Genomic DNA, 18,396 nt, shown 5'->3' with positions numbered 1-18,396 from the left:
TTTTATCTACAGGTAAAGCTTAAAAACCAAACGTGCTTGGCTTTTCTAAATTACTAATTGCCAAGCCATATTGCCAGAGGGATTATTTATCTATAAGGACTTTCGGATTGTCCACATCAAGGATACATAGTAACTTATTTAGACTAGTCACAAGGAAAAAGTTAAGGGGAATAATGGAATATCTCAATGTTCATGATGAATTATTCAAGGGGGAAAATACAGCTTCTGACTTACATAGAATTTTGCAACTGAGGAAGCAGTCAGAACTTGGGAGCTAAATTTATGCTCTTGATAAATAAAACGAAGTCCCAAATTATGAAACGATCGTGGGCATTTGTAACAAACACATCAAGTTTTAGTAGCAGTTTAGCTGTTTATTATCTATGTGACCTTAAGGAAAAGAACTTGCTCTTTCTGAGCCTTGGTTTTTCTTTATCTTTGAAATGGATGTAATTTCACCTACCTTCTAGGTCTCCTTTAAAGATTACCTGGTACTTTGTATTTGAATCCCATAGCATAGTTCTTGGTGCTCAGAGCACATCATCTGTGCTCAAAAATATTCATCCTCTTCGTTTTTCCATCAGATTTAGAACTTACCTTAGCAACCTTCTCCACCCCTTTTAACTTAAGTTCCCTTGTAACTGCAGACTTGACAAGATCTGCTTATTTCAATCATGACAAACATGAAGCTACTCCCAAACAAAATCCCCATTGTCTGTGTCTCCTTACTTGTTTTTTCTCACCCCTGTTCCTCTTTATTTCCCTGTCCCACTATTGGATCCCAGAGGTAGTAGTCTCAGAGTCAGGCTCTGTTCCTTTCTCCTTTCCTATTCACTTAGTTACTCTCCTTTCTCTAAAGACCTTGTTTCTGGAGAGGTGTTTGGGTATGATTGTCCTCTCCTTGACACTTAAGGATGTTTCAGGTGCTCTCACCATTTTCACACCAGTGAGTCCTGTGATTTCTCAGTAATTTTATCTGCCCAGGCATTGTTTCCATTTCACTGTGCTCTGCAGTGCTTCCAGAATTGTTTTCCTAAGAGTCAGAGCTCACAATTAAACCTTCTTGTTTAAGATCTTTTGGACAAAGTCAACATTGTTGAGGATTATCTGCGCAGCTCTGGAAGGGGAAGTATGAAGGTATCTCTGCATCCTTCCTCTCCCCTTCTATTTCCTCATCTTTGTACCGTATTGTAGTCCCTCTGAACCACTTTGGTTTTCTTAAATAATATGCATCTTCAAATCATTCTACCTTTGTTACTTCTATTTCCTCTTGCTTTTTCTTTTTCTGTTTCTTTTCTTTTTTTCTTCGGCTAACCTCAGTGTCACTTCTTATAACAAACCATTCCCACCACCCTGTGGAAGTAAACTCATTTAATATTTTATTCAAATTAGTATATGGATATGACTCTGTTTTCTCTCTGAAAGAATTTGGGTCAGGTTTTTAGTTAAGAGAAGGCAGAAATATACTTAATACTTTCTAAGTGTTCAAGACTTTGGAGGAATTGAAGCATTTTGGAGAATAGTGAAAAGGGATTAAACACCATAAATCTTGGGCTAAACAGTTCTCTAATCTTACTGTTCTGTAGCTGTTTAGCCCATTTAATGCAGTCAAAGTTGATGCATTTCTTCTGCTTTGTTCTTTTCTTCCACCTTTTGAGGGCTTTATTGATGTATTTATTCCACCATGCCATCTTTCATCCATCCATGCAAGCATCTACTGTCTCCTCCTTTCTCCCTGTCCTCCCCCAAATATTTATTGAGGTTTTACTTTGTACAATGTTTACTAGCTGTTAAGGAAGAAACATAACAGGCAACACAATCAATAAGCTTCTCTGTAGTTTAGAAAAAAAAATCTAATCCAGACCTATGAAGGATTATGGATATTCCATTTCTCCATTCTTCTTTTACTTGTGCCACATGTTTCCCCTATCAGTTCATGTATGCCCTTTTCTTTTCACACATCATATATGTATATGTTTTCATGGAAATGTCAGTGTTTTGATTGCACAGGAATATTTATCAGTTCCTTTCATGTGTCAGATGCAGTTTTGGACACTTGTGGTTGAGTGGTGAACAAGATGAACCCACTGCCCTCATGAAACTTCCATTCTGTTGGGGGAGACAAACAACAAGCCAGGGGGCAAACAATAAAATTATTTCTGAAGTAACACATTTTATGAAGTAAACGAAACAGTAATGAGGGGTGGAAGAGTTTATGCTGCTGTTTTAACTAGGGTGATTGGATTAGTCCTTTCTGTGTAGGTGACATTTGAGCTGAATCCTGAATAAAGAAAAGGAGGTAGCCTTATGAAGATCTATAGGAAAAGCATTCCAGGCAATAAGAATGACAAGCTCAGGCCCTAAGTCAGAGTGATCATGACATGTTTGAGGGAGAGAGAGAAGGCCAGTGTGGCTATAGAATGGTGAATCGTCACGGGATGGTCACATACTTACCAGCCACGCTTACGGGAGAAACAGATATAGGCTGCACAATCAGTGAGCTTCTCTGTATTTAAGAAGAAAATCTAATCCAGATCTGTGACGGACTCTTGATGTTCTGTTTCTTCTCCTAGCCTATGGTAAGGAGGCTAGGTACTATATTAGTTTCCTGGGTTGCTACAATGAGTGACCACAAAGTACGTAGTTTAAAACAACAGAAATATATTATCTCATAGTTTCCAAGGTAAGAGTCCAACATTAAGGTGTCACCAGGCCTGTGATTCCTCTGAACCCTCTACAGAAGAATCCTTTGTTTCCTCTTCCAGCTTCTCATGGCTTCTGGCAATCCTTGGTATTTTACTTGGCTTTTCACTACATCAGTCCAGTGTCTGCCTGTATCTTCACATGGCCTTCTACCGTGTTTGTAGCTTTGTGTGTTGTTATCTCTTCTATAGGAGCAACAGTCATACAGTCATGCTGTTTTAGGACCTGCCTTAATCCAGTGTGATTTCAACTTAAAGACTCTATGTCTAAACAAGGTCATTATTTCAGTCAGAGTTCTCAAGGGGAACAGAGCCAGTGGACTCTATAGACATATATAATTATGGAGGCTGACAAGTCTCAAGATGTGCAGTCAACAAGGTAGAGACCCAGGAGAGCTGATGGTTAGTTCCAGTCCAGAGACTGAACTATTTGAGAACCAGAAGAGTCAATGTTTCTTTCAGTTTGAATCTGAAAGCAGAGAAAAACTGGTGTCCCAGCTTGGAGCCAGTCAGAGGAATTCCCTCTTATTCTGAGAGGATAGTATGTTTTGTTTTGTTTCGTTTTATTAAACTGATTTGTTGAGGACTACACTCATTAGGGAGGGGGCAGTATACTTTACTCTGTTTCTTTATTTTGTGTTACTTTTAAATATATTTTATTACTTACAGTATTACAATTATCCCAATCTTCTCCCCTTCCCTCCCCCCAGTACCATTCATTCCCTCTGGCAATCCCCCCCTCCTTAGTTCATGCATATAAGTCCTTTGGCTACTCCATTTCTTATATTGTTCTTAACATTCCCCTGTCTGTCTGTACCTACCAATTTATACTTCTTAATCCCTGTACCTTTTCCTCCATTCACCCCCTTCCCCTCCCAACTGATAACCCTCCAAATGATCTCCATATCTATGATTCTGTTTTTGTTTTGCTTACTTGCTTAGTTTGTTTTTTTGGATTCAATTGTTGATAGTTGTTAATTTATTGCCATTTTAACGTTCATAGTTTTGGTCTCTTTTTTTTTTCTTAAATAAGTCCCTTTAACACTTCATATAATAATGGCTTGGTGATGGTGCACCAAGTCCTTTAGCTTCACCTTGTCTGGGAAGCACTTTATTATCTTCCCTTCAATTCTAAATGCTAGCTTTGCTGGACAGGGTAATCTAGGTTGTAGGTCCTTGCTTTTCATTACTTTGAATACTTCTTTCCAGTCTCTTCTCGCCAGCAAAGTTTCTTTTGAGAAACCAGCTGACAGTCTTATGGGAATTTCTTAGTAGGTAGCCCTCTGCTCTTCTCTTGCAGCTTTTAAGATTCTCTCATTATCTTTAACCTTCGGCATTTTAATTTTGTTGTGTCTTTTGTTGTCCTCTCTGGGTCTGTCTTGTTTGGGATTCCTTTGCTTCCTGAAATTGTCTATTTCCTTCACCAGATTAGGGACGTTTTCTTTCATTATTTTTTCAAATAAGTATTCAATTTCTTGCTCTTTCTCTTCTCCTTCCAGCACCCTATGATTTGAAAGTTGGTATGTTTGAAGTTGTCCTATAAGTTCCTTAGCTTATTCTTGTGTTTTTGGATTATTTTTTCTTCTTGCTGTTCTGACTGGTTGTTTTTTGCTTCCTTATATTCCAAATCATTGACCTGATTCTCGACTTTATCTACTCTACTGTTGGTTCCCTGTAAAGTTTTCTTATTTTGCTTAGTATAACTTTCATTTCTGCCTGGGTCTTTTTTATACTGTTGAAGTACCCAACGACTGTTCCTTGAGTATCCTAATAACCAGTGTTTTGAACTCTGCATCTGATAGATTGCTCATCTCCTTTTGTTTAGTTCTTTTTCTGGAGTTTTATTCTGTTCTTTCATCTGGGACATATTTCTTTGTCTCCTCATTTTGGCAGCCTCCTTGTGTTGTTTCTATGTAATAGCTAGAGTGCTTTGACTCCCTGTCTTTAGTAGCATGGCCTATTGTAGAAAAGCACACCAGTAAGTTGGATGAGGCGGAACCTTAGGTAATTGCAAGGGTGGGGCAGCCTGTGTGAACTAGGTTGATGGAGTCTCCACACACAGTCACTGCTCTGTGGCTGTGTGTGCAGGTGGGCTCAGAAAGAAGGCAGTGCCATGCCTAGCCTCTGCAGTTTTGTCTGGGAGGAAGCTGACCCCTGGCACTCACCCTGATGCCAGGCACTTCAATTTCTCCCCACATACCACTGGTACCTTTTCAGCTGCCTCCCTAGTGCTAAAGCCCAGAGGGAGCGAGTCTATGTAAGTCCTAAATCTATTGTAGGTACTTAAAAGGAGACTCCTTAGAATCCTGCAGTTTCTTCAACCTCCCCAACCCCAACTGATTTTTACAGCTGGAAATTATGGGGACTTATATTTCTGACAGTGGAACCCTGGGCTTGGTTGTCTGGTGTGAGGCTGGGGTCCCTTGCTCCCAAGGTATCCCTCCTGATTTTTATCCACCACACAGGTGGGGAACCGCCTGTTCTATGTCTCTGTGCCTCTGCGCTTCTCCACATGTTGCCATATCTCCATGCCTCATACCCATCTGGATGAATGTGACTTCCTTAATTCCTTGGTTGTCAGACTTCCATACAGTTTGTTTTTCTGATGATTCTGAGTGATATTTGTTTTGTAGTCTAGTTGTAATTTTTTCTGTGGTTGTGCACGTAGGCAAGCCGTATTTACCTATGTCTTGATCTTGACTGGAAGTCCAGTCTGTCTATTTAAATGTAACTTATCCAAAAACATTCTGATAGTAACACCCAAAATAATGTTTGATCCAATATCTTGGTACTCAGTGGCCTAATGAAGCTGACTAAAATTAACCTTCACAACCACGTGCTGGATTTTGGGGGGATACTTTTCAACCCACTATAATGTATTATTTTAAAAGCCTCTAGAAGATGTTGAAAGGAATCTTGTTATAATTTTCACTTTATAATGAAAAACTGCAGATAAAGCATGAAATCAGTGAGAGAAGCCAAAAAGTCTGTTCAGTATAGATGAGAGCTGGTGACAACTTGAAGCAGTTATAACAGGGTTGGAAAATTGAAGTTGGAAGTGACCATATTTATCATACCTGAAGCTTTTTTCAAGTTGTTACTCTCCCTCCATTTTTACTTGAATATTTCCAGTAGCTCATTTCCCCATTCAGATATTCTGTTTGGTGTCTTTATCAGCTGTTAGTAATCATATCCTCAAGACACCTTTATTAGGATTAAGATTTCAAGTTCTTTAAATTGTCACTGTTTCCCAAAACACTACAGAAAATCCATAAATGAGCCTGTTTCATGACCTTTGCAAGAAATGTACTTGGCCATGATCCTTATGCCCTTACTTCCAAGAGAAAAAAGCATTAACATGGAGGTGGATAGACAGGGATGTCAGGCACAATTGGTGATTTGGAACAATTTTAAATATTCTATTTAAATTAGCCCTAGGGTCAGAGCACACATCTCATCTAGGGGTGGAGCACATACCCGTTTCATACCCAGGGAGCTGTAATAGTAGCTGTGGACTCTCTGTAGATCTCTAATGAATGGAGCACATCTATTTTAGATGGATAATCAATTTTGAAATCCCTTGCTGTAGGTAAGCTGTTAACACAGAAATGTTAACTTGATGAGTTTAATGAGTAGCTTCAATGATAGCTTAGTGACAGAGATAGAAAGAAAGTCAGGTGGGGGGTAGTGAGAAAGAGTAGAATGGGCATTTAATGAATATCCACTTGTAGACTAGAATGTCAGCAGCAACATTCTCCCTCCTGGAAAATGTCTTTCAACTGTGCATCCTATTACAATTCCTGCCACCCATGGTAGCTTGGAGATTGAGGCAGAGTGTGTTTGTAAGAAACCTCTCCTTTGCAACATAATGAGATCGAGATACATAATTTGCAGAGATTGCTAGAGCAGTGGTCAAATCTGCAAAAAAAAAAAAACACACAGCAGAATGAAAAGACCATGTTAAACAGGAAATGACTCTTATAATGAGCCCAGAAATCACATATCACAGTCAGCTGGCTGGCATTTTCTGATACTTGTCTTCTCGAGCAAAGTGCCAAACACTTTTTCCTACTCTAGTTTCTTAGTCTCTCTATACCTCTAATTTCAACCTAGTACATTGAAAATATTGATGAATTGGCAACTCTGCCACTTGAAGAAATAAGAACAAAGGCTTTTTTGTTATTCAGAGAAAGTATTTGTCTAAACATGGGTATATGGTATTATTTCAAATGCTGTTGTATGCCTTTGTTGCATTAAAAAAATCTCCTTTTAAAAAATTTTCTTATCCAGCTACATTTTGACTCATAGACTTCTCTGGATTCTTTGGATACTTCTACTAAATAATTTGGATCTTTTGCCTTCTCTCTTTAAGCAAGAAAAATGGGAGATCCATTTTCTCAGTAGAAATTGTTGAAATCACCTCTATTTCATCAAATGGTTCAGTGGTCAGGGTTAGGGCTTTACCTCTTGGTTGTATGATCCCTCTTATATAACATGAAAAAGCAGTACCAATTCCTAAATGCACATCTGTAAATGTATAACTAATGTAACATCTTTCAAATAAAAAAATGTTTCTAAACATTGAATTCTTGTAGTATAATCTGTCATAGCCTATGGTTTGGGGTACTCAAGGAATTTCTGATTTGGAAAAATGTTACTGCCATCAAATATTTGCATCTATATTTGGATACAGATTAAAATTAGACAGACATGCCTGAGACTTTTCCGGGCCTTTGGGAGAGCAAGGTCTCAGAGACGTGATGTATGTGATGAGCTGTCTGTGAAACTGACTCCTGCCCTGCTGCTGGTCTCAGAACTTCTTACCTATGTCTGATAGTGGGGGTCCTTTTAGCTCTAAGGGGTAGTGTCCCACTGGATACGAAGCCATAGTCAAATTATTGGGAACAACTGGACAAAGAGAAATCTCTTTATTTTAGAGATGTTTTTGTTCAAATTCACCAGCTGTGATTGAAGGGAGCTGGAAATTGGCCAAGAAAAATGTGGTTGGGAAGGGCGTAAGAGGGGAGGAACTGTCAATGCCATAGACGGTTGGCAAAGCAGAGGAGAAGGTTTTTTCTACAAATTTTTCTGCCAGGTCCAGAAATCACAACTTAATGGCACAAATTTTTCCTATTAAAAAAAATGAGAATAGTGGGTTGGAAAATGTGGGTAGTCTCTGACTCTATGGTTCTGTATGGTTTCTAGCAAATGCCAAAACTCCAGTGGACCTGCAATGTATGAGAGGGACTTAGCGTCTGTGTTTCTTTATGTGTATGATGTGTTTGTGGGGGGGGAGGGCTGTTATAAGGCAGGGTCCTTAAATGCTTTGTTGCATTATGTTAATTCCTCGGCAGTGCAATCAAATTCATGTCGTAATTAAAGCTGTCAGTTGGAAGGCAAGCCAATCGCCATGAAAACACAGCATAACAAATGAAGTGAAATGATTCTGCGTGTAGCTATACAATGCTTCGCCAGGCATGAAATTAAATAAGTAATTTGATGTTGACATCAGAAATTGAAATGATACCCACTGTTCTCTCATTCAGTCAGACCTGCATAAACAATAGCCAGAACAAATATGCACAACAAAGCCCTCTTCTCCACCCAGCTCCCTGAGTAATGTACAATATATATGCAAAATGAGTATAACAGAGCTTTCCAGGACCTGAAGTATGTAATTTTCTTTGGTATACAATAAGATGATACGTGTGTGGAGGTGGGAAGGTAGGTTTGGAGGGTACTTCTACTTCTGGGATAAAATCATTTGCAAGATGAAAAAAATTCCTGAAAAAAACAAATTCCATGTTTCTTGGAGTAATTCTTCCTAAAATGATTTTACCTCCCAGGGGCATGACTCCAGGCTGGTGGAGACCTAACCTAGTTTTTGCTTTCCTCCGCTCCATAGAAGGCTGTGGGTGTTGAAAACAGGTGATGCTGTCACGTGGCTAATCACTGCTGTGAGAAACTGTCTCCATGACTACTGTGGATCTCCCTGTGTACCATTTATGGGATCAAGAATGCAGCAGGATTTTTTTAAACCAAGGCCATTGTGCAACATCACACATCTGCCATCCTTTATTCCCCTGAGCTTGTTTGGAACAAAGCGGTGAAGAAAGTTTGGCTTTGGGAACTGCGTTTAGGAATGCCCTGGAGCACACTATCCTTGTTTGAGACTAATGTTGTCTGTACTTACAGCACTGTATTTCCTTATTAGAAACAGTTTAAAATTGAGAGGAAACACATCTACTGTATTTTTTCAGATTTTAAATTTACCATTTCCCCCTATAGAATACATTTATTCATATACATACATATATATAAATTCAACAAGTATTTTTTAAAAATACATCCTGAGTAAGGCATTGTGCTGAGCTCTGCGGAAGCAATTATGAGTAAACCAGATGGCTCCTACTACCTATGGTTTGCAGAGCAGGGACAGAACATTTAGGTGGAAGAACTACAGGTGAACTGAATGACTGTTGCATCAGAGTGGAAGTCAGGCCACTCCAGGGAAGGCATGACACCCCACCCAAGCTAGTCAGGGATAGGCCTTGCTTGTGTGAGGACCCTTAGCTGAGATCAGAAGGCTGCCTGAGCATTAGCATTATTTTCGTTTCAAGCTTACGTGGGGCCTCTATTGTTCACAAAGAGGGCACTGAAAATTAAAGAATGTGTACTGAGATGTTTTAGGAAAAAAGAGAAACAATACAGGGAAAAAATCACAGGCAAATGTAAAACATAAATCAATTTTGTTTTTTGGCCTCCGTCCCCAAAGAAGTGATGTTCTGCGTAGCTTTCAGAATTTTTTTTTTTTTGGTCTCCATGTGTCAAACTATGGAAACTTACATTGATAATTCTTGGGACTAAAACCTTCAGAAAAATGGTGCTTTTTACTGCTTTCCTTTACCCACACATTCTTTGCATTTTAGTCTACTAATTATGTTTACAAAATGTCTCATTTCTGAAAAGCACTCTGTGTGTACTAACTAGTGCCTTTAGGGAATAAACTGGCAAATAGGTCATACACTGGAAAAGTCATCCAAACCCACTGGGCTTTTTATTTTCAAGTCAGTCTGGGCTTTTTCCTCTTGCCTGCCCCTTTGCGGCCACAAAACTGAGTAGCTTGAGACCAGGGCATTGAATGTCAGCAAGTCAGGGAGTCAGGCTGATGTGTGTCTGTTTAGTCTCAGTGCAGGGCGAAATGCCATCATTAATTCATTACCCAGCTGCCTGTCAAATAAATTGGCAATTACGTCCACCTCAGAAGCTTGGAATTCAGTAAATAGCACGTTAGCATCTCTGAGTTGTTGAGAGATGTAAAGGGGAAAATTAAGCAACACAGTGTTTGTATCAGGAGCAGATGACAAGGGGCAGCATACACTGGTGATGTGATGTAGTGATGAAAAGCCTGCAAAGGGCTGGTAATGACCTGTGTGGATTGGAACATGTTAAAAACCATTGCTGATTTTCCACTTTGTCTTTATGCTTTATTGCAGAGTTCAGCTCCTTCCAGCTTGGGAACAGGCTACTTCGTAAGTTTATCTCAACTTCCACATGTGTGCCTTGCCTTGGCATTGATTTACTTCTATAATATATGCTCATTAGGATGTAAAAAAAAAATCAAAGAAATCCCCTCTCAGTCCTAAAGAGCAGATTGATATCCATCCTTTTATTAAGAATTGTTTTATTTTTAAAATAAGTAACTTGCTGTGCCCTAGTGATCATCAGTCAGTCTGATATGTCTGTCTGGTTCCCAGCAAGTACGGCATTTGCCCCTTACTTGGCAGCAAAAGGGGCTAAAGGTAAACCTGATTGGCTCATGCTACCTTTCCTAAGTAATTGTTTTTTAGTGAGAAGTGTCATGTGGAGGATGGAATTCATATTATATATTGAGGTATTTATTCAATTTTAAAATCTCTTGAAGAACTTCCCCACACATAATGAATCACCTTTAAAAAAAAGTTTGATGAGACATGGTGTTTTGATGGATATTTTCCCCCACAGTCTAAGCAGGTGGCCTTCAGATTTCCTTTCAGTAATCATTAAACTCCTCCCTTTAGCTAATAGATATATAATTTTATTTCTAGATTTTTCTGTGTTCTTTGGGAGGGGTGGGGATGGTGGCATACCTCAGGCATTGTCACAGTATTTTTAATAGAGAAATAGTCACCTCATTTCACTTATTTATAGCAAAATTACTTTGGATTCAAAAATCCCTTTTAAGATGCATACAGAGAAGATTTACCAATAGGTATTATTTACACAATGGCATAGCATGCTAGTAGAGAGGTTTCATGTGGAACTTAAAGGAATCTGAAATGATGTACTCTGATACTCTAATGCCAGCTCAGCATTTTTGAGATAATAAGGGAATCATGAAAATAAAATAAAGTGGAAAATAATTACGGATTCAGTTTAGTTGCTTTTACATTTCTTTCCTATAAAATGCTAATTACTCTGGTTTTCTTTGCCCACACGGTTTTCTCCATACATTTACATAAAATATATGCAAACCAGCATCATATCATCAAATAAGTCTTTTTCAAGCTTGGCAGAAGTCGTATTTTCTAAATGTTTTTTAAAATTAATCTATGATAGTAGAAAAAGGATAAAGATTTTTTGGTACCTGCTTAATACAGTCAGCACACTTACCATTGTTCCTTATTGTGACTGAATATTCATGCTTGCAGAGGCAAGCAGGATGCTTCAGCAGTCGAAATAACAGAAGTAATTCCATCTGCTATGTCTTCACACCAGTCTGCATGTGGGTTGAGATGCTCCAAGTAAAATCAGGAGACTGCCAATATCTATTCTCTTTCCAAAAGCTAAATTCTTGCTTGGTGCTTTCTTCAGCAGAATAAGGTCAAAGCAACTTAGCCCTTGATCACTTCTAGACTGAATATTGTATTATATTTTTATTGTTAGTACGATCACCCTGAAAGAAGAAAGTCATCTTTAGAAACATCAAGAATTTTATTATGCTTTTGTCACTTTTTTTCTCTAATTCTAGGAATGTTCATTTTTATTTGCTAACAATACATTACTATGATTAAAGAATCTGAAATCATAAATCTAAAATAGTTTTGCACTTACACAATGCTGGATGAGTATAAAAGTTTTTTTCTTATTTTGCTAAAATTGTTCTTAGCATTACTTTGCTTTTATTAAAATATTTGTAGTAATATTAAATTACATGGATAAGATACATACCAGATGTATGTTCAGCTCTCAACTCTCGCAAAAATGCTCTACTTAAACTGTGTTTCCAATAATAGGATAATTATATTATCAGAGTGCAAAATCCATTGATATTATTGCCAAGTCCTCATCAAAAAGTTCTTCTGTTTCAGTCTTGACTCCAACAATATCACATTTAATACTTAATTTCAGGTACTAACTTCAACATTGGTGAGTTTCACCTTTGTATGTGGAAATAGTATATTCACAACTTTGAGTAGTTTAGTGCTATATATTCTTTGCACTGTGGTTTATGATCTGTAATGCCGTAATAGCCTTTACTATGTCTTTAATGACGGCTCAGCATCAGGTACGTAAAATGGTGATATTTTTATTCTATCCTTATCCTCTTTAGCATCTCTTTGAACTGTGGACGGAGACAAATCATCTGCAGAGTCAATGAGCTATTATTGCCATTGAACCATAATGCAAATTCTGCTCTAAGAAAACTGAAGGCACTCACCTATTGGGTTTGACAACCCAGAGCTGTTTTCTGAAACTCCCATGCCCCAACATTGCTCTAACTTCACAATCTTCTTTTGTTTAGATTGTTATGCTTCTATAGAGCTTTTACTGAACTGAGGTAAAATGTTGATTATTGTGTGTGTGCTAATGAGATAGACACCCACCTTAGTATTTGCACATACATGAGTGTGTGTACACACATGCACGCACACACACTCACACACATTCCTAATCCACAGCCAGTATAGTCTACTTTGTTTTAGTTCTTTTCATTTATCAGTAGTGGTAAGTTGAAGGGTTTAAGGAGGAATCCTTTGTTTTTGACTTAGTAATATTTGTTTATATCTCCTTGGTTTTGTGTTCTAAAGATGGCTGCTTAGGTCTGTCACTTTCCCAATCCATTTATAAGCTGAAGATTTGAGAAATGAGAACAGCCGCTGAAAGCAGTATTTACACAAGCATATTGCAAAGAATTCTTAAAGTAGACAAAATAGAGAAGGGTTGGAACAAATTTTTCACATTTTTGGGAGCTTTTGAATAATGTGGGTGTTATACACACAGACACACACACATACACATATTCATTACATACTTATGCCTAGTTCATATTCTCAATACAAATGTAAGCATAGACTAGTTGGAATCTATTTGCTTTTTTTTTTTTTTTTTGGCAAGAATACCAAAAGTTGTTGGAGTGTTTAGGCTTTTTCTTTTTTAAAAATGTTAATACAGTGAACATGTATTTTTTAATTTAAATGTTTACAGCTATATTCTCTTCTTATATATGTATTTGAAATTTTATTATGCATAATTTTATTGATCAACTTAGAGACAGAATGATCTGAAGACTAGTGGTGTGACCTTGGGCAGAGTATTTAATATCTCTAAGACTATATCATCATCTTTACCTACCTAATAGCATTGTGAATATTAAGTAAGATATTTAATGTATACAGAACAGCACACAATAATAGCAAATAATAAATGTTGTCTTCTGTTTTTCCCACAGTAGTATGTGACGGAACAAAAAATCTTGGTCTCATTAAGTGGCCTGCAACAAGAATATTTTATTCTTGCTGTAGTCTTCTTGAACCTTTCGTCAGGAGCCTAGTATTCTGTGTTTAGTCAGCAGTATACCTATATGCTCTGTATGTAAATGTAAAACAAACATGAAGTCCGTTCTCTGTGATACTCATTGATCATGATGATGTTGGAATGAACCATTCTATGGGCTATATTTTATAATGAACAGTATAGAAGCTTAATTTGTCTATTAAAGTTATTTGTTTATTTTATTCTTGAGATCTGAAGCCTTTAGAGGTGGCTAATAGATCTTAAGTTTGGACTGTGAGGTTAAGAAAGACCTCTTCAATATACTCAAGTTTTATGAGGTGGTGTCACATGTTTGCTGTCCTCTGACACACAAAAGGAGAGTGGATGATCTCGGATGCCTGAGTGAAGTAACTGAAGGCAGTAGAGTGAAAAGCCCAGCAAAAACACCTCATGTTTGGTTGCCGGGGGTCTGGTGTTGCCATCACAGGAAAGTTCTGGAATCATTCTTTGCAAGTGCTTGAGTCCATATGCCATTTGGAATTTACTGTTGTTATATGGGTGAATGACTTATCAGGCTGAACTTGATCCCTGGTGTTAAAGAGAATCCTTCCTTTATTTGAATGACATGTCCCGCCAGCTTCTCCAGATACTTTTCAACCTTCTTCCTGGTTTGAATCTAAGTGTCTTAGGCCCATATTCTCAAGTCGTTTGGGTCCTGCTTATGTAAACTCCCGTGGTTCAGAGTGTTTTCTTAATGGTTCTCAACTAATAATTTTCATCCTTAGTTGGATCACATATAGTAATGTACGTGTTTTTAAATTATTAAGGAAACTGACCTACTTCTACCTAGTGATTAAAACTACCACATGACATAATAAAAGGGAATTGTGTAGTGGCACACATATTTAAATGGGATTTGTATAATTGCTGTTTTCATTTGCAGTTGAATAACTTAAGACATTTTAATGATAGTACTGGTAGTATGTTGTAGGTGCCAAATACTGACCTGTGGCTTTCCATCAAGAGTTAAAAGGTTATAAAGGGGTAAAATTATTTGCCCTGATCTAAGTTTTAGATTATAGACCCTTGAAGTATCTCCTGTTTTTCTTTTTTTTTTGAAGTATATTTTATTGATTATGCTATTACAGTTGTCACATTTTTCTCCTCTTTATTCCCCTCCATTCTGCACCCCACCTCCAACAGCATTTCCCCCCCACCCCTTAGTTCATGTCCATGGGTCGTACATATAAGTTCTTCAGCTTCTCCATTTCCTATACTATTGTTAACCTCCCCCTGTCTATTTTGTGCCTACCATTTATACTTCTTATTCCCTGTACTTTTTCCACATTCTCCCCCGACCTCCCACCCTCATGGATAACCCTCCCTGTGATCTCCATTTCTGTGATTCTGTTCCTGTTCTAGTTGTTTGCTTAGTTTGTTTTTGCTTTTGTTATTTTAAGGTTCAGTTGTTGATAGTTGTGACTTTGTTGTCATTTTACTTTGATAAGTCCCTTTAACATTTCATACAGTAAGGGCTTGGTGATGATGAACTCCTTTAACTTGACATTATCTGGGAAGCACTTTATCCACCCTCCCATTCTAAATGATAGCTTTGCTGGTTAGAGTAATCTTGGATGCAGGTCCTTGCCTCTCATGAATTTGGATACTTCTTTCCTGCCCCTTCTTGCCTGTACTGTTGCTTTTGACCAATCAGCTGATAGTCTTATGGGAACTCCTTTGTAGGTAAGTGTCTCCTTCTCTCTTGCTGCTTTTAAGAGTCTTTCCTTATCTTTAATCTCAGGTAACTTAATTATGATGTGTCTTGGTGTGTGCTTCTCTGGGTCCAGCTTCTTTGGGACTCTTTGAACTTCCTGAACTTCCTGGAATTCTGTTTCCTTCACCAGATTGGGGAAGTTCACCTTCATTATGTTTTCAAATAAGTTTTCCATTTTTTGCTCTTCCTCTTCTCCTTCTGGCACCCCTATGATTTGGATGCTGGAATGTTTAAAGTTGTCCTAGAGGTTCCTAAACCTCCTCATTTTTTTGAGTTCTTGTTTCTTCATTTTTTTCTGGTTGAATGTTTATTTCTTCCTTCTGTTCCAAACATTTGATTTGAGTCCTAGTTTCCTTTCCGTCACTCTTGGTTCCCTGTTGATTTTTCTTTATTTCACAAAATGCGACCTTCATTGCTGCCTGGGTCTTTTTTATGCTGTTGAAGTACCCAGTGAGTTCCTGGAGCATCCTGATAACCAGTATTTTGAACTGTGTAGCTGATAGGTTGGCTATCTCTTCATCACTTAGTTGTATTTTTTCTGGAGCTTTGATCTGTTCCTTCATTTGGGCCATATTTTTTTGTCTCAGCATGCCTGTTACCTAATACGGGGCAGAGCCTTAGATATTCGCCAGGGCAGGGTAACCCATGTTGCTGCTTTGTGGCAGTGTGTGGGGGACAGGATCAGAGAGGGAACAATGCCACTTGGTCGGCTCTGAGCCAGCTTTCAGTCACTTTCCCCACTACCCACAAACAAATTGGGCCCTTCTAGTGCTGATTCCCAAGTTGGTGGGTTCTAGAATCCTGTGGTTCTCTCCAATGAACTGTCCTGTGAGGCTGGGAGTTTCTCCCACATAGGTTTTTAGAATGAGAGGTTTTGAGGCTTTATTTTCCCACGCTGGAACCCTGGGTTGCATGGTCTGTCTTGCTCCCCAGTTGTTCCTCCTGTTTTATCCGCACTCAAATGTGGTACTGCCAGCCACCACCTTTCCTGCCCAGTCCTTCAGCTGCTGCCTTACTGCATGTCCTCTCTGCCCAGCTGCTTGTTTCCACTGTTTCTACCAGTCTGGATGAATGTTTCTTCTTTAACTCCTTGGTTGTCGGACTTCCATACAGTTCGATTTTCTGGCAGTTCTGGTGGGTTTTTGTTTTTAAATTTGTTGTTGTCCTTCTTTCGCTTGTGCAAGGAGGCAAAGTGTATCTACCTATGTCTCCATCTTGGCCAGAAGTCTGTATCTTCTGTTTTTCTTTGCTGTAATTTATATAACTCTCAAAACTAATTTGTGGTATTTTGTATAACCATAATTGCTCCCCACCCCCAAATTGGAATGGGTATTATTAGATGAGAGTGAAGCCAACTTGAGTTTCTTTAAAAAGATCAGGTGCTTTTTTTGCACAATTGTTTATTTCATAGACTGGGCTTTTCTTTAAACAGACACTTCTGACTTTTTTTTCTTTCAATAAGTATTGGGTACTTTCTCTGTCTGGTACTGTTCTAATTGATGGTTTATCCATGACCCCCTCTCTCAAGGAATTTAGTCTTTCCTAATTCCAGATCTTTTCCTTTGTGATATTTTTAAATATTTTTGACACATTGTACTTAAGTAAGAGGATTTGGGCTCTTCAGAGAACCTAACATTGTTAATAATATTTTTGTGATTTTAAGTATAAAAGTTCAGATGCATCAACCTGGACTTGACTGCAACCCCATCCAAAGCAGAAGGGTCTTCTTTCCACATGCCAGTACTTGCTGGTGATGCTGAGAGAGGATTCATTCATAACCTGCTAAGTCCTTACATTTAAGATGAAGAATGTCAGTAACATGTCCCTCAAACAAGACTCTAACTCTTATATTTATTAGACGTTAACTCTGAATGAATGTTCAATTAATTCTAAACAAATTATCAGTCTTTACTGACAAGTTTTCACTGTAATGGATTTTTTTAATGTAATCTTTATTTTTTTTTCTGTTACCATTTAGTCCCTGTATACCTAGCAGTCACCACACTGTTGTCAATGTCCATGAGTCTTTTTTCCTTTTTGCTCAGTCCTTCCACCCTCTACCCATCCCTACCCGTTCTGCTGTCTGTCTATGAATCTCGCTCTTTCTGCTTGCTGTTCAGTTTGTTCATTAGAGTCCACATATGAGTTTTTACAATCGTATGGTACTTACCTTTCTCTGACTGGCTTATTTCATTTAGCATAATGTTCTACAGGTCCATCTATACTGTCCCAAAGGGTAAAATTTTCATCTTTTTCATGGCCGAGTAGAATCCCACTGTTTAAATGTCCCATAGTTATTTTATCCACTCATCTATTGATGGACCCTTGGGCTGCTTCCATATCTTGGCGGTCACAAATAACACAGCAGTGAACATCAGAGGTACTTACGGCCTTTCGAATTAGTGTTTTGGGTTCCTTTGGATATATTCTCAGAAATGGAGTCCCAAATTCCATTTGGAATCCCATCAGGGATCTACAGTTTTTATTTGGACTCATTGGTAAATACTAAGCTAATAACAGCTCACCAGATAGAGAGTTCAGCTCATTTTAATTCTCAAGAATATATTAAATATCTCTTCTTAGTTTTTAAGGTAAATTAGATGTAAGCTTGGCCCTCAAGTCCAGGGTACATAGTTGTCTTGGTATAAGGCCAACTTATCAATCCTATGAGAAGTAGAGTACTTGGGAAGTATCTATTAGGGTCAATTAGTTGTAGGAGGCTTAAGTTGTATAGAAATTGCTAGATGTTTAGATTTTCAACAGAATTTGAGACAGGAACAACAAAGACAAGATCACAGAGAGATAGCATCATAGAGTGTAAATGGTTTGACTGTGTCATGTTTCTGGAAAAAAGCCAGGCTTAGGCTGGTTAATTACAGGGAAGGTGGAACCAACCAAGGATGAATTTGATTGAGTAGGAAGGATGGTTTACAGGTAGACCTGAACGTGACTTAGTGACCTGTTAAAAATGAAGAAGGTGGCAAACCAAGAAGTGACAAATAAGGTGCTTTCTTTTTCTTGGGATAGGAATCCCAGGAGGAAGAAGGTAGATTTGGGGAAGATAATGATTTTGGAAGGTAGATAGATATTTGTTTGTGTATGTATCTTCAATGATATTTTAAAGAGGTAGCCAGAATAACAGGAAGAACCAAACATTTCTGCCCA

General features: G+C 38.2%; 1 protein-coding gene across 5 annotated transcripts in view; it reads left to right on the top strand.

Annotated features, from left to right (window-relative positions):
• AUTS2 (activator of transcription and developmental regulator AUTS2) overlaps positions 1–18,396 on the top strand; it is a 1,165,474-nt gene that overhangs the window by 541,930 nt on the left and 605,148 nt on the right. For all 5 annotated transcript variants that reach the window (XM_053929825.1, XM_053929823.1, XM_053929827.1 and 2 more), the window contains one exon: positions 10,199–10,234. In XM_053929825.1, the coding sequence (XP_053785800.1) occupies positions 10,199–10,234 (36 nt within the window). The remainder of the gene's footprint in view (positions 1–10,198; positions 10,235–18,396) is intronic.

The sequence above is a fragment of the Desmodus rotundus genome, chromosome 1 (genome assembly GCF_022682495.2).
Source record: "Desmodus rotundus isolate HL8 chromosome 1, HLdesRot8A.1, whole genome shotgun sequence".
NCBI classification, from domain to species: Eukaryota; Metazoa; Chordata; class Mammalia; order Chiroptera; family Phyllostomidae; genus Desmodus; species Desmodus rotundus.
Note: the sequence above shows the minus strand (reverse complement) of the source record. Positions and strands in the feature narration are given on the sequence as shown.